At 42.3% G+C, this 17,367-nt stretch overlaps 1 protein-coding gene across 1 annotated transcript; it reads left to right on the top strand.

Moving 5' to 3' along the window:
- Nucleotides 1-2,583: 2,583 nt before the first annotated feature.
- On the top strand, nt 2,584-13,319 carry LOC115164042 (RING finger protein 122-like). Its single transcript, XM_029716172.1, has 4 exons — nt 2,584-2,604; nt 10,499-10,630; nt 10,942-11,024; nt 12,525-13,319. The coding sequence occupies exons 1-4, from the start codon at nt 2,584-2,586 to the stop codon at nt 12,637-12,639; spliced, it is 351 nt and encodes a 116-aa protein (XP_029572032.1). The 3' UTR covers nt 12,640-13,319.
- Nucleotides 13,320-17,367: the final 4,048 nt, after the last annotated feature.

The following is a 17,367-nucleotide window of genomic DNA, read 5'->3' as shown; positions in this document are numbered from 1 at the left end:
GATGTTGTTGTTCTGCCCTCACAACTGTATCATTCACCTTAATGTTATGGGATGTTATGAGAAGTTTACAATGTGCACTAATTATAGGCTGTGACATGTTCGTATCTAAACTCAGCAAAAAAAGAAACGTCCCTTTTTCCAGGATTCTGTCTTTCAAGGATAATTCGTAAAAATCCAAATAACTTCACAGATCTTCATTGTAAAGGGTTTAAACACTGTTTCCCATGCTTGCTCAAGGAACCATAAACAATTAATGAACATGCACCTGTGGAACGGTCGTTAAGACACTAACAGCTTATAGACGGTAGACAATTAAGGTCACAGTTCTGAAAACTTAGGACACTAAAGAGGCCTTTCTACTGACTCTGAAAAACACCAAAAGAAAGATGCCCAGGGTCCCTGCTCATCTGCGTGAATGTGTCTTAGGCATGCTGCAAGGAGGCATGAGGACTGCAGATGTGGCCAGGGCAATAAATTGCAATGTCCGTACTGTGAGACGCCTAAGACAGCGCAACAGGGAGATAGGACGGACAGCTGATCGTCCTCACAGTGGCAGACCACGTGTAACAACACCTGCACAGGATCGGTACATCTGAACATCACACCTGCGGGACAGGTACAGGATGGCAGCAACAACAACTGCCCGAGATACACCAGGAACGCACAATCCCTCCATCAGTGCTCAGACTGTCTGCAATAGGCTGAGAGAGGCTGGACTGAGGGCTTATAGGCCTGTTGTAAGGCAGGTCCTCACCAGATATCACCGGCAACAACGTCGCCTTTGGGCACAAACCCACCGTCGCTGGACCAGACAGGACTGGCAAAAAGTGCTCTTCACTGACGAGTCACGGTTTTGTCTCACCAGGGGTGATGGTCGGATTCACGTTTATCGTCGAAGGAATAAGCATTACACCGAGGCCTGTACTCTGGAGCGGGATCGATTTGGAGGTGGAGGGTCCGTCATGGTCTGGGGCGGTGTGTCACAGCATCATCGGACTGAGCTTGTTGTCATTGGAGGCAATCACAATGCTGTGCGTTACAGGGAAGACATCCTCCTCCCTCATGTGGTACCCTTCCGCAAGGCTCATCCTGACAGCATGACAATGCCACCAGCCATACTGCTCGTTCTGTGCGTGATTTCCAGCAAGACAGGAATGTCAGTGTTCTGCCATGGCCAGCAAAGAGCCTGGATCTCAATCCCATTGAGCACATCTGGGACCTGTTGGATCGGAGGGTGAGGGCTAGGGCCATTCCCCCCAGAAATGTCCAGGAACTTGCAGATGCCTTGGTGAGAGTGGGGTAACATCTCACAGCAAGAACTGGCAAATCTATTGCAGTCCATGAGGAGGAGATGCACTGCAGTACTTAATGCAGCTGGTGGCCACACCAGATACTGACTGTTACTTTTGATTTTGACCCCCCTTTGTTCAGGGACACATTATTCCATTTCTGTTAGTCACATGTCTGTGGAACTTGTTCAGTTTATGTCTCAGTTGTTGAATCTTGTTATGTTCATACAAATATTTACACGTTAAGTTTGCTGAAAATAAACACAATTGACAGTGAGAGGATGTTTCTTTTTTTGCTGAGTTTATTTTTAGAAGTCTATGAAAATTGTTATGATCACTTTTGTATTATCTGCATAATTGCACCGCATGAAATTATGATTTTCCTGTAGGCTATATGAAGCCCTAGCCTCAGAACTACACTCACTGCATGGTGGTTTGTTTCACTTATGGAAAGTAGGCCTATTTTGACATGAGATTGCTGTCGGGAGTAATTAATCTTATTGTTATGATTGCAACCTTCTCATCTTATAACATTGCTGTGATCCCGTCATAACACAACGACGCCAACAGACGGGGTTCCATCGGTGGTTCCCAACGGGACCAGGGCATGTAACGATTGGACCATCTTGATGTCTATTGCGTTGGGGGGGGGGTTAGGAATAAGTGATCCAGAATTAATGAGATTGCAATATTCTTTTGTAATACAGAGGCACTGTCGTTTAAAAAAAACATTGAATTAGCCTACATGCAGGGGCGCCATTTCAGCTAAACCTATTGTATGGCAAAGTGACGGAAATTGTATAAAATTTAAGGTCATTTACTACATTTCTATGCACTAACATTTTTTTTTGAAAACAGCAAAAACAAGAAAAATGTACTGCAGCCATAATCACCTTGTTGTAGTTTCATTCACCTCAGTCAATAGGGAATGTAACATTCTACAAACACGTCATACAAAAATGAGCTGCTACGCACCAGCTCAACCCTGGGATTAAAACTAGTTTAGTTTCCTGTCAAATCAAACAGCAGTTAGCTAGCCAAAGCCATCTACTACAGTCATCTTTACCTCTGTACTGTTTTGCGAAGAAGTTACACTGTTCCCTGGAGCTGTGTAGATGCGCTCTCCCTTCCCTCCCTCCCACTCCCAGGCTTCCTCATGTTCCCAAAACCTTGTAATCTGGATTGGAATGATTTTAGCAGCCTATTTTAAATTGTTGATATTGAGTTAGGGTAATTGAAGCCCTGGTCCACAATAGGCTATAGGTCGAATGGACGATAAGCTATTTGGGTCACAATGGAATCCTATGGCTTTCCAGTAGGATTGGTTACATTTAAATTGCAACATGTATTGGTACACTATGCAAAAATCGCTCCGCCATTTCCTGGTTGTAGTTCACCTAATTTCAGTTTATTTAAAAATAACAAGCAAGTATAGTGTAGAGAACCATTGTACCATTTTAAACCGCTGTGAAATATATTTTCCATAACCAAAGATATTGTATTTTCAGCTGTTTGAAGCTGGTGAACAAAACCGAAAGTAAAAGACGCAAAAATGAAATGTAAGAATGGAAAGCATAGCAATAGCACACAGAACAGATCTACTGCTTCTTAGACTTGCTTTCCATGAGAATGACACAGTGGCGGTCAGTGCCATTTAAGATGAGGGAGGATGATTTTTCTTTTCATGAGCATGGCCTTACTTCTATTACAGCATTTTGGATGACTCTCATTCCTATTCCATTCACCCAGTTCAATGTAACAGCGATAGGTTTAGGCTACTACATGAAAGTTTACAATGTATGTAGGTGCACACAGGTTGACAGACAAATATGAGGTCACAGACAGTGAGTGACGCATGGACAAACCATGACATTCAATACTGCCTTGCACACTCTTGCATGCATCTAGCTGATAGAGAGTGTAATCATTAGTCCAACAATTGCAAACAAGTTTTTATTGGACAAATTCAGGTATGTTTATCCCTGTTTTGTTCCGTTTGCTTCTGTTTAAAAAAGAAATTCTACAGAATCGGCAGAATGAATACACCCTTGATCAAGCATAAACACAGTTCACTTTCATAGCAGCCATGTTGTATTCCTTGTTGCATCTATACACTCTCCTCCTCTCACCTCTTCCCTTCACTGGTGGACTTCGATGCACAACACATCAGCTGTATGCGACCAGGCAAAAAAAAAACGTTCCAAGCCAAACCGCTACACACAGCCTACATCATTGTCACCATATTTGCTAAAGTAACGTTATAGTCAGCATAGCTAATATAACTGACACGTTAGTAAACCTGCTACAATCTTGCAGTAACATTAGTATACAGTCAATAAGCAGTTACACCAGCGGGCCCCGGTGGCAATACATTAGCTTACCTTGACTTGGAAGAGTTCCAGTGTTGTGTTGGAAAGTCATAGCCAGCTAGCTAGCTAACATAGCATCCCTCTATTTGAGCAGGGTGTTTCAGTAGGCTAAACTAGCTAGCTGCATTTGCTAGCTAAGTAAGTGAAAGTGAAAAAAAATGACTTTCTCTCTTGTTTCTCAATTTTGGGAGAAATGTGTTTGTTTAAAGCTGTTCAACTATTGTCTTTCTCTGAGTCAACTACTCACCACATTGTATACACTGCAGTGCTAGCTAGCTGTAGTTTATGCTTTCAGTACTAGATTCATTCTCTGAAACTTTGATTGGGTGGACATGTCAGTTTATGCTGAAAGAGCTCTGATAGGTTGGAGGGCGTCCTCCGGAAGTTACTGTGTAAGTCTATGGAAGGGGGGTGTATTGAAGTCAATGTACCCAGAGGAGGACGGAATCTACCTGTCCTCTGGCTACACCATGGCGCAACCCTACAGAGTCCTGTTGAGGCTAATGAACCTACTGAACCTTCTTTGCAAAATAGTGTGTTTTAATCAGTTATTTGGTGGTGATTATATCTAGTATATTTTTTTAATGTTTTACAATTGAAATGTTTATGAAATTCCCGGAGGAGCCTCCACTGGAATGACTGATCTATAACTCACATTTCTATGTGAATTTGGTCAGGTCCCACAAAAAGTTACATATTGCAGCTCTAAACTGGTAGTCATTTTACGTGTTTAATCTATCAATCAATTATTTATTCCCACACTCATATTATATTTATGCAGTGCACTTGCTATCGACTAAAGCTCTTAGGGGGCCACTCAAGTTGGGTTTGACATGCTATTGCTTTTTCAATAATTAACCCCTTTATTATTTGTCATGTAATCTAATTGCTTTCTTATTAATGCTGTTTGCTTGCTTGTTCATGATCCTTGCCATAGCTCTGCAACTTTCATGTAATCTCCTTGATGTTTTAAGAAATAACTGTGGTGAAATTCAAAGTGGTTTGGTTGGAGAATGAAGATGCTCGGAATTCACACCTTTTCTTCAGACTCTCAGTAGTCCGTCCAGTGTTTGGCTAGTTCAAGTATATTTGTAAATTTTTTTCCATAAAATTAGCTTTCTAATTTTTAGCATTTATAAAATATATAACTATATATTGGTGTGCACATGTTATTCTGAGATATCTTGACTTGGACTGAATGTCATGAATGTCATGAATGTCATGACCATTTTAAAATAAAAACATTTCTACATGTTTCTCATGTAAAGGCTCCATCAGGGTGCACACTGAGAAAATGCCTGTCAGGCTCGTTTGGTCTGCTCTGAATATCATGCCAAACACTCCTGACAATATCAGAGTTGTTTCCCATGGACTTGACATGACTTTTCATGACATTTACTGATTGAATTCCTGGAGGCGAATTTCCACGCTCAGTTAGAGCTCCAGTTAAGGCCTCTCTTCATTACCCTATACCGTAAGAGGTACTGTATTAGCCTGGCTGACGCGACCCACAGGGTACAACAGCAAGAGAGAAGTCAGAGGATGTTGGGTTTGGTATCATCCAGACTAGTACTGGACCTGCAGAGCCATAATAACGTGACAATGACAAAAGAGCTGGAAGTGGAAACAGACTGGCAAAGAGGCTAGTATATCCTCATTCTGTAGGTCAGGAGATTAGAATTACATACAATGACAGGCCTACAATGCATCTGTGCACAACATGTTACATACGATAGGATACAGAAAAAACATATGCTATTAAATTGGCTGATACCATTACACGTAGCTACTAGTATTCACCATCAGTAAATGAAATATGTGGCTGAATGCAGCTGGTATAGAAATTCTAACATGCCCCCTAAATGAAAATACTTATGATCGGAAGATTTCTAAGAGCAGGTCCAGAGGATGGAACTTTGGCATCCACCATGTGTCTATGCATGTGTCTGTATAGTGTCTAACATTTCCTCTACACAGACTGACCTGCGTGTGCTTATTGGTGTTTGTTGTTGTCCGTTTATTTTTCTTGAAAACCAGCAGCACAGATGAGTGCTTGTGTTATGGGCTGATTAATATTTGGATAGAAGATTTGATTGTAGGAGGCAGCAGTACAGACTTTGTGTGAGTGAAGTTCTTAAACCTCTCATTAAATGTACCAAAGCCATTACTACCCAGTGCCCAAGCTTTTGCCGTTTATGAAAATGGTGTCTTGCACACTTATGGCTCATTGAGCAATCCGCTCAGTTCAGAATGAGGACATTACATTTTACATTTTAGTCATTTAGCAGACGCTCTTATCCAGAGCGACTTACAGTAGTGAATGCATACATTTCATTTCATGCATTTTTTTTGTACTGGCCCCCCGTGGGAATCGAACCCACAACCCTGGCATTGCACACACCAGGCTGGCATTGCAAACACCATGCTCTACCAACTGAGCCACAGGGAGACCTTAAAAATATTAGTGCCAACTAGGGCACAGTTCTAGATTTAGAATGTTAGTGTAACCGATGTGAAATGGCTAGTTAGTTAGCGGTGGTGTGCGCTAATAGCGTTTCAATCAGTGACGTCACTCGCTCTGAGACCTGAAGTGGTTGTTCCCCTTGCATTGCAAGGGCCGCGGCTTTGGTGGCACGATGGGTAACGATGCTTCGTGGGGTGTCAGTTGTTGATGTGTGCAAGGGTCCCTGGTTCGAGCCCAGGTTGGGGCGAAGAGAGGGACGGAACCTACACTGTTACATCAGAATAGAGGAGAAGTTCTGGATTGTTGGAGCAGGGGGACAGTTTTAGAATGAGACTGTTAAAGCAGAGTTCTCTCTGCATCTGCTGGCTCTGGTGCCATGGCAATGGGGTGCCTCTGGAGAGTGACAAAATTGGTCATGGGGGGCTCCTCTCATAAAACAGTAATTTAGCTAGTATGTACACACACAGACAGAGAGGCATTCATATAAGACCCACATTCAAGTCTGCGGAGGAGTCACAAGTGATGTCAACTGTGAACAGATATGAATACACAGACAAGAACACTATCTGTGAAGAGCTTTATCTCTCTCTGTCCCTCTCTTTCTCTCTACTTTACTCCCCCACCCTGCGCTTCATGAAACAACCTCTGATTTTATATACACACACACACACTTCTAATATACATTCCCTAAACAGAGGAATAAGACCTTAGCCCTGTATTCACAGCTTTCTCTCTCCACACACACACACACACACACACTAATGATATATGCTCTCATTCTCTGTTAGTAATGTGTTTGTGTCATCATTATTCATAGAGATGTAATGTATAACGGCTGGATGAGTCCCTTTGTGTCTGTTCAGAACTAGAGCAACCTATAATTATCTCTCCAGTTTATCACTGTTCCCTAACATTCTCCACTCCCCTTTGACATGTCCATTCACGATGAGACTGCTATGACTACACAGAAACATTGTCACGAGACTAACCAAAAACAAAGACAATCAACCTGGTCTCGTTCACGACACTAAGCCTAGTCCACCTAGAGTTCAGCTGTAGAGGAGATACTGGAGCTGGTGTGCTAGTGAGTGAGTGAGTAAGGGAGTGTGTGTGGTGTGTGTGGAGGATTAGACAGACATCACAGTGTCTGGTATTGATTGCTTCCGGCAGAGTCGAGTAATCTGACAGGAGAAAATAAACCTGAAACACCAAGCCTTTCAGTAAATGAAGGATCGCCTCTCATTCTGAGTAAATGAAGCTAAGAGGCATGGATATTGATTCCAATCCATGGAAGTACTATGAGAGAGAGAGGGGGGTAGAGAGAGAGAGATTTCGTTGTTGTTTTCTTTCGTTGAAGAGTTATTCGAAATATCAGAGGTCAATTAGGTCAATCAATCCAATTCCAGGAACAAAATGAAATCCCTAATTAATTAAACTGCTAAAAACAATTCTGCACACAATTAGGCTGAATGAATATTTACCTATTGCGTGATGTGAAATGAAGTTCAGACTTGCAGGCAGGGGTCCTGTGACCTGGCTCACAAAAATACCTCTCTGTCAGCCTGTCCATGTCTTATTCATCCTCCATGGTCAACCTTCCCCTCTCCCCCACAGTTACTCCTGTCTTCCCCTTCCTCCTGTCTTCCTCCTGTCTCCTACCCCTCACCCCGCTACCTTTTGAGCTGGTCATCGACTGGCTTGAATGCTACATACAACACACACTTGAGAAGCTGCAGAGAACACACACACACACACACAAACACACACACACGGGTGGACCAACCTTCTCTGCATGGATTTAATTGGTGAGAAGATGTGCATAAAAATGTACTCTATTTCTATGTAGATGTGTGTCTTTGACGAGCATGTGTGTAAGTAGTGAGGGGTTATTGTGAGGAATGGGGGCATTGTAAAGGTCTTTGTGTTTCTGTTAAAGGAAACCCCACTGAAGCGATTAAGGGGGAAAGGCCAGAGCACTTACCGGGCAAGCGCACTACATCCTCATTTGTTTTGAGCAAATTCATATCTTCCTTCATCCTCTTGACATTCATGTGTGCCAATACTAATTTTTCATTGTTGATACATCCCATAGTCAGATTGTATATTCACTTATTAATATGGTTTATTTTATGGCAAAACAAGAAAGGAATTTAAATGAATTGAGCAGCTTAAATTGCCTTTTTATCAATGACATTATCTCTTCTGTTCTCTGTTTTATCAAATGATCCATTGTGAGTCTTAGACATCAGGTTATGCCTTGTATAAACTAGACCAGTTGCCTAGATACCACTGTATTGTGTATTATCTATGTAGTTATCTAGCAAGTCTCTTAACTTTGCCCCCAATAAAAACTTAGTAGAAAAACCTTGTTTCAGTCTGGGAATGGAACAGCTCAAGGTCTACTGTACCATTATCTTGGAGCGGAGATGTCTGGAAACTGTCATGTTTTAGCCATGAACTTTTCCAAGGAGCTGAGATGTGTTTCATTGTAATTTATTTGAGAGACAGTAAGGTGTGTGCATGTGTGTTTGTCTCTCTCTCTCTCTGTGTGTGTGTGTGTGTGTGTATCTGTAGTTTCTCTGCTTGACTTGTATCAGCTGCCTGCCACAGTGTAAGGAGGGTCCATCGTTATAAAAGCTGGGGTTCATTTAACAGCAAAACCAAATAGCTCTGACTAGAAGAATCAAGGGACAGAAATACTCATCAGTTTCATCAGCTTTCCGGGTGGCTGGTCTGAGATCAGCCACCCGGAAACCAGGTGAAGACCAGGTGAAGAAGCCGGATGTGGAGGTCCTGGGCTGGCGTGGTTACACGTGGTCTGCGGTTGTCAGGCTGGTTGGACGTACTGCCAAATTCTCTAAAATGATGTTGGAGGCGGCTTATGGTAGAGAAATTAACATACAATTATTTGGCAACAGCTCTTGTGTTCATTCCTGCAGTCAGCATACCAATTGCACACAGATGTCTCAAAACTTTAGACATCTGTGGCATTGTGTTGTGTGACAAAACTGCACCTTTTAGAGTGGCCTTTTATTGTCCCCAGCACAAGGTGCACCTGTGTAATGATCATGCTGTTTAATCAGCTTCTTGATATGCCACACCTGTCAGGTGGATGGAAAATCTTGGCAGGGGACATTTTCACTAACAGGGATGTAAACAAATGTGTGCACAACATTTGAGAGAAATAAGCATTTTGTGCGTATAGAAAATTCTGGGATCTTTTATTTCAGCACATGAAACATGGGACTAACACTTTATATGTTGCGTTTATATTTTTTTTCCAGTATAGTTCATAGTGCTATAGATCAGAGGAGAAAGGGAGGGAGAGAGGGTAGTCAATAGAGAAGTTTTGATATTGTTGTGAAAACTGTGTTAATACTTTTTGAGAAAGTGTGAGCGATAGACTGTTAATTAACTGCCATTTTGAATATGAACTCATAAGAATTCAAATTGGGTATGTGATTCTCTGTATGGCCATGTAAATATTTACCTGTAGATAACGAATCACATTGTCAAAGCCAAATTGTTTACCACACACACAGACACTTTTTCCAACTCAGATCTTTACCATTTAATTAACTGTGTCTGTTATGGTGGTTATTTTGTGGGTCCTTGTTATGGCTGTGTTTTTTACACGGGTACACGTGCCTGCATGTATGCAGCCCAGCAAAACACTAAAGCAGTTGTTTTGATCAGGTTATTGTTATTGTTGATCACTGCTAACATTGTGCCATATACAACAATGTGAGGATACTTGCTTTATATGCATGGAGTTATCCCAGGCCTAAAATAATGTAGTGAACTGGGGGAAAGAGTGCATGAGGGGTCTTAGATATTTCTCAGGACCTAATTTACCTTCATGGCTAGAGTGTAAAGCCATACGGTCAAACCACAGGATGCATGGGCCAGTGTTTCAATCGGGAGTTGTCCTTAGGTGGGATGGAAAGGCCTTAATGCTATATTCAGGGATTTTATTTGTATTTATTTAACCTTTATTTAACTAGGCAAGTCAGTTAAGAACAATTTCTTATTTGCAATGACGGCCTACCCCGGCCAAACCCTAACCCGGACGACGCTGGGCCAATTGTGCGCCGCCCTATGGGACTCCCAATCATGGCCGGTTGTGATACAGCCTGGAATTGAACCAGGGCTGTAGTGATGCCTCTAGCACTGAGATGCAGTGCCTTAGACCGCTGTGCCACTCGGGAGCCCAATACCATCATTTGAAATGGAAACCAATGTAATTCATTTTCGACTGGTGGGATTGAACCTTTACTGCTCCAACCAATAAAAGCACAGTGATTGATTTGAGTTCTGTGTCTCTAGGGGACTGGGACTGCTTGTAAAAAAAGTATATTGCTAATGATATACAGTAGACCATCTCTAAATGGTTGGTCTTTGTGTGTTTGTTCACCCACAGTAAACTACGACACCAAGCCCAGGGTGAGAGGTTTGGCTACAGAGAGGTTGTTTTAAAAGGAGATCCTAAGAAGTTGAATCTTCATGGGGTAAGAATACTATATCTACCGTTTGTTATTGATTGTGAAAAGGTATGATGAGGTCTGTCTAAATCTTAATAGAGGGACATAATCAAACATATCTGATGCCACCTCAACACCTCTCCACCTCTCTTCTCTCATCCTTTTTTCTCTCTCACTCTCTCTTTCTCTCGCTCTCTGCCTCAACCTACCCTTTTTTTCTGTCTCCTCTTTCTTCCCATGCGCCACTCTCTGGCCCTCGTTCTCTTGTTCTCTCTCTCTTGCTTTCTAAACCTGTCCTATCCTGTCTCTTCTCTCCTCTGCCCGTGTCACTCTCACAGCAGACGTGTGCTGTCTGCCTGGAAGACTTCAAAGTCAAAGACGAGCTGGGTGTGTTGCCATGCCAACATGCCTTTCACAGGAAGTGAGTACCAAATTAGGAGGCAGGAGGTCCACATCCATTCATTTCTACAGTCAGCACACAGCTCTTGGGGGTTTTGAATGGAGTGATTTCACTGACATACCAACAGTTATTAAATGTATCCAGGTCACAGGAAGACAGTACTTGCCTGACTAGAGAGGTATCTCTGATAACGATTGCTTTAGGGCAGGGATGGGCAGCTGGCGGCCCGCCCCTTTTTAGAGGTCCCTCAGATCAATTTCAAAAAAATGTGGAATTCAGTCAGTCTCAACATACTGTTGTGAGTTAGAATAGTAGAATACACAAGGTGAAATTTGGTTGTGCATCAGCAGTTTTTCTCTTCTTATGTCAGTCACTGACAGTCAGTCAATTAGCCCATGTCAGCTAACATTTTTTAGATTGCTAAGTTAGTTTAGAGGCCAGCTATCTAAACTTGTTATCAGGGTCGAATTACCGGCTGGGGGGCCCACATTAATTTTGTTTGTCAGTCTCACTCAGATATCTTAAAAATGATGTGGATATGCAGATCAGCAAGCAACTGCGGCCCCTCATAATGAGTTCAGATATTTTGTGGCACCCACCGCCATCAAAGTTGCCCATCCCTGCTTTAGTGTATCCCATTTCAAGCCCTTTGATGTGAAACATTGTTTTTATTTCTCAGATATTCTCTCTTTTTCTGGGATTCCCTTTGTGATGTAATTAATTACACAGAATTTTTCAAATGCACCCTTTGTGATGTCATCAATTAGACTGAATTTTACAGGCGCACCCTGTGTGCAGCCTGGTCTCATTGACTAGACATAACATAGTAAATGTAAATCCGGGACACTCAAATTAGTATGATATGTTACGTTTAGTATGGTTACATAAGACAGATGGTTACTTAAGGCAAAAACGAAAGTAGGGGCATTGGATGGGGGGGATTATAAGGCGAACATCTAGCAACCCAAAGGTTGCAAATTTGAAACTCATTACGGACAACTTTTGAATTTGAGCTAATTAGCAACTTTTCAACTACTTACTACTTTTTATCTACTTTGCAACTACTTAGCATGTTAGCTAACCCTTCCCCTAACCCTAACGTAACCCTTTTACCTAACACTTCCCCTAACCTTAACTCTAACTCCTAAACTTAACCTTAACCCTAACCCCTAACCCCTAGCCTAGCTAACATTAGCCAGCTAGCTAATTTTAGCCACCTAGCTAGAATTCGTAAACATATCATACGTCTTGCAAACGTTAACATATAGTAAGTTTTGCAAATTCGTAACATATAATACAAACTGTAATTCATACGAAATACGTGATGGACTTCCACAAATGAATACTTATCATACTAAATTGAGTGTATCGGATTTACATACGGAATAATAGAAAATGGAACCAGGTTGCTCTGTGATGTCATCAATTAGACTCAATGTTATATATGTATCCTTTGTGATGTCAACAATTATACTTACTTGTAATGTTTAACAAATTATACAATTTCGGTGTGTTTCTCAGGTGTCTGGTGAAATGGCTGGAGGTGCGCTGTGTGTGCCCCATGTGTAACAAACTTATCGCAGGACCCCCAGAACAGCGTCACAGCATAGGAACACTACTGGACGAACTGGTGTAACCATAGCATCCAGCACGGAGGGGGCTCTGCAAGCCGATGTAACCTAGCTCTAACAGGAAGAGAACACTGTTATCTGGTGTAACCTAGCAACCATCCACAGATTACTGCGAAATGGTGTAACCTAGCTACCACCTGGAGAGGACTATAAGAACTGCTGTTACCTAGCAACCAACACAGAGCTGCAGACAGGAGTCTACACCACATTCTGTCTAATGTCGTTCCCAGACACTTTTGCCTTAATGCACAAAGAGTCTGGTGGGCCAAAGAGTAAAACTTGGCTTTTGTTAGCAAATAGAAAGGCCAGGAGAAACTCCCAGCGCATAGGCATTGGCTTAATCTACCAACCAATCATTTCCCACAGCACCTTCCCCCTAACCCTCTCTCGTACGTGTCTTCCATACGTGTCTTGCCTCCATTTGGAGTCACGCCTCGCAGTCGTGTGATTCGCTCAAATTAAATGATGACGAATACTTTACTCAGTAAGATCACTCCTATAGAATTCTATGGTCACACCCACTAAGGCCAACTTTGAATCATTGATATCCCAGGCTTATTTGTGCTGTGTACAATAGCATGGGGACGAGGTTATACTCTGTCTGACAGAATATCTCCATACCCACATGTCTTTCTTTCTTTCTTTCTCTTTGTCTCTGACTGTCTAACTCTTCCTCTGTCTCTCTTTCCCCTTTCCTCTCACTCCCCCCCTCTCTGTTCTTGTCTTTCTGCCACTCTCTGTCTTTCTTCCTCCCTCTCTTCTGTTGTCTCTATGCTCTTTCTCAACCTTCTCTCTGTCCGTCTCTTTCTCTCTCTTACTGCCTCAGAGTTGCACGCTAGTTCCAAAGTCAGGAGGAGGGAAAACCTCCAGACTCTCCAGTTTGGAGAGTGGAGGAACAGCCCGGTTGACATGAGCGTGTGAAGACGAGTGGCACTAGCAGAACCATGGGGTTGAGAAAATACACAGTGACGTTCTACCGGCATGTTGTGCTTACCTGTGTGTTGTGTGTGTTCTATGTCACAAAGAGGAGTCTGTTTGGATCACTTGTCATAGTTCTTGTTCATAACATATGTATACCATGTTTGTTTTCTATTGTTGTACATGGAGCAAGGGAATGTGAATAATGTGCATCACCCTCTCACAATTTCTTTTTTGGTTTAATGACCGAAACGTGTTATTTTTTCGGTACGTAGACGTTGATGTTTGTCACTCTGACAAGTTTTTTTTGGAAACCTATTACCATTCTACAGTACAGCAAATGTAGTTAAAGACTATTCTCAACAACATATTTGCGGAGCGCAGGTGGTTTGGTGAACCATGCTCACACGTTTTAGAACCGCCTGAAGACTCGTTTTAGCTCCCAGCATTCACACCTAGGCTTTAGCTCAGTAGTCTATTGTGGACCTGAGATATGCAGACAGTCTGGTTTTGACACCTAGCCAATCACATTGATGGATTGAGACATCTAAGAAAACAAAGGCACTACACCTGCTGTTTTCTTTCGTATTACTGGTGTAGTAAACCTGTAACGTGACTTTCGTAAAGCAAAGGGTTCTTCACATTTCAATGAAGTTACAGTAAAGTTTACAGAGTTTCACTGTTTTTGTGTGATTCTATCTCAAGAACAACTCAGTCACATGGAATACATTGTATACTTTTTGAATAATATGTTTTTACATTTCTTGACTGTGACTTCTTGACTGTCAATGGCTCCTTTTCACACATTTCTGTGGAGTAATCTGTATTTTAAAACTGTTTTACCAGTCGAACACAGACCAAGTAAGCACTGCCTATATTGAGCACAAAAGCACATTAACACTCCCCTATAGTCTCTGTATTAAGAATGGACTGAATCATCGCTTTGCTTGATTACTCTTATGTAATGTGTGACTGTGCCAATGAAGTACAGCACAGTATTGACCAGGGGATGAAGAAAATTATAAATCCGGGTAGTTTGAGTCCTGGATGCTGATTGGCTGAAACAGTATTTCAGCCATGTGTATATCAGACAATATGCCACGGGTATGACGCAAAAATACTTGTTTACTCTTCTAATTATGTTGGTAACCAGTTATTAATAGCAGTAAATGCCCAAGTCCGTTTGGGATATTACAACAAGGAACACTTTTTTCCCCCTTTCGGACATTGCACGCACGTTAGAACAGCAGAAAATGTACTGCAAAAAAATGTTGCACTCTGTTCGACGCTCTCACCTCTGTATCATCCACAAAACAAAAACAATAACAAAGGTGCCGGGGCAGACAGTGGCGCTGTTCCCCTGATGCGGATTCCATCTTTAACTATAGCACCCCCTACAGCACCTACAGAGATTTGCTTTTTCCCACGCCAGCCACATTCCACGTTTTTGGTGTGCATCAATAAATATGACTTTAATAAATGGAGGGGTTTCCCCTTCATCTCAGTTTGTTACTTTACAAGTTGTTTATTTCATGACTATTTTGTATGCGTGTGCATGTGCATTTGTGTGTGGGAACTGAGCACCACCCTCTGGTTAAAACGAAGAGTAACATCTGAAGTCTTATTTCTGTAGGCCACTTGTGGTGACATGCAGCTCTGCTACTTTCCTATCCTACATGTCATCTCTAAATCGGAATATGTCTTTATTTGAAAAAAAACTCTTTAATAATGGTCTTATCAAAATGAAACATATATCACTCTTGGACAAATATGTTTCATCCAGTAGAACTCAATTGGAATGTAGATACAACATGTACGTTTTCATCCCACATGATCCTACAGCTACCAATTATCTAGTAAGAGTTTTAGTATAGGGTGTCAGAATATTCTGAAGTCATTTCCCCATTTCCCACTACTAATTAGACTTCACAGTCAGAGAGACTGAATATTTAAAAAGGGGGGTTTCAAAATGAGGACAAGGAGTTTGAGATCTTAGAGATGGGAGCTCAGGTTGTGTCCAAATAGTCCTCTCTCCTTATCTCCTTTCCCAATCTCCTTTCATTTAGTACCATAAGGGTGAGGTGAATGAACTGGGTAGGAAAGAAAGCCACTTTAGACTATTGATACCCCCCCCCCCCCCTCCACCACACACACACTAAAAAACACGGCTCTCATGGTGAGAACGAGAGATGAGAGGGAGGGGGGAGTCAGGGTAGAGGAAGGCTGAGACCGAGGGTGCACTCAGCAGCAGTGTGCTCTGCCAGACAGGGCCATTTCAGCTCCCTCTTTCTCTCTCAGGGGTCAGAGAGAGAGAGAGAGAGAGCGAGAGAGAGAGAGCTCTGTTGCAGGCTAATATGAGGGCAGCTCTGGGCTCTGTGCAGTAAGTTAGCTTACCCTTGAGGGAGATGCATGGAGATTATTAAATGATGTTGGATCTGCCTTATCTCTGCTATGTGGCGTTCCCGGGAGATGGAGAGCTGGTGAGTAAAGTATACACAGTTTCATATTAAATAAGAAGTATTGAGTTATTGAGGGTTTGCGGATTGCAGACATGTTGGTCCCTTTCTCTGAGTAATATCTGAACGCTAATGTCAGACTGTGAATCTGAGACATATGTTAGTTAAATATGAATCTCAGTATCGTTTTACTTATACGTGTGTAGATATGGTATTCCAGTTCAGTTCCCTTCATTGGATAAAGATGCATACCTTCATCCAAATTAGAGCCATATGTTCAGCTCTCTGGTGGCTGTCCTACAACAGGATCAAAGCCAATATCACTTAATTTACAAATTGTTATAGTGTTTCAATGCAAAGCTCAGCTCAACAAGATTGCAAGCATAGGTTTGGGGCTTCGTCCATCGGACTGCCAGATGGTGAAGCATGATTCATCACTCCAGAGAACGAGTTTCCACTGCTCCTGGGTCCAATGGAGGCGAGCTTTACACCACTCCACCCGATGCTTGGCATTGCGCATGGTGATCTTAGGCTTGTGTGCAGCTGCTCGGCCATGGAAACCCATTTTGTGAAGGTCAGACGAACAGTTCTTGTGCTAACATTGCTTCCAGAGGCAGTTTAGAACTCGGTAGTGAGTGTTGCAACTGAGGACAGATGATTTTTACGAGCTACGTGCCTCAGCACTCGGCGGTCCCATTCTGTGAGCTTGTGTGGTCTACCACTTTGCAGCTGAGCCGTTGTTGCTCCTAGACGTTTCCACTTCACAATAACAGCACTTGTTGACCGGGGCAGCTCTAGCAGGCAATTTGACGAGCTGACTTGTTGGAAAGGTGGCATACTATAACGGTGCCACATTGAAAGTCACTGAGCTCTTCAGATAGGCCATTCTACTGCCAATGTTTGTGTATGGAGATTGCATGGCTGTGTGCTCGGTTCTATACACCTGTCAGCAACTGGTGTGGCTGAAAGGGGTGTCCACATACTTTTGTATATATAGTATACAACTTCAGTGTGATATAACAGTTAATGTTCTTTAATCAGCATGTCCTCTTAAGCGTTAGGAACCAGGGAGTACTGCAGAGCCTCTCTGGTGCTGGGAGACTAGAAGGAGAGGAATTGGAATCATATCTCATCTCCTGATAGTCGAATAGCCATACAGATACAGGATTACCAGAAGGACTGGAGTGAAAAGAGAGCAGCAGCAGTTGTTTGACCACAGACAGGGCTAGTGTACAGTATGTGAATATGGGGAAGTGTTTTTTAAGTTCAATCCCAACATATTTTGATTTCCTTTTTCCAAATGTCAAAATGTTCTTATTAACCAATCAAATGAGGATACCCTGTTTCTGTCCACAACTG

The sequence above is a fragment of the Salmo trutta genome, chromosome 27, assembly GCF_901001165.1.
Source record: "Salmo trutta chromosome 27, fSalTru1.1, whole genome shotgun sequence".
Classification (NCBI taxonomy): domain Eukaryota; kingdom Metazoa; phylum Chordata; class Actinopteri; order Salmoniformes; family Salmonidae; genus Salmo; species Salmo trutta.
Note: the sequence above shows the minus strand (reverse complement) of the source record. Positions and strands in the feature narration are given on the sequence as shown.

What these genes read in the sequence shown, in the direction of transcription:
- LOC115164042 (XM_029716172.1), top strand. Translation starts at nt 2,584, where the DNA reads ATGGAATCCTATGGCTTTCCA. An exon ending in TGGAATCCTATGGCTTTCCA is followed by an intron (nt 2,605 to 10,498) that starts GTAGGATTGGTT and finishes GATATACAGTAG; the next exon opens with ACCATCTCTAAATGGTTGGT. An exon ending in CAACATGCCTTTCACAGGAA is followed by an intron (nt 11,025 to 12,524) that starts GTGAGTACCAAA and finishes TGTGTTTCTCAG; the next exon opens with GTGTCTGGTGAAATGGCTGG.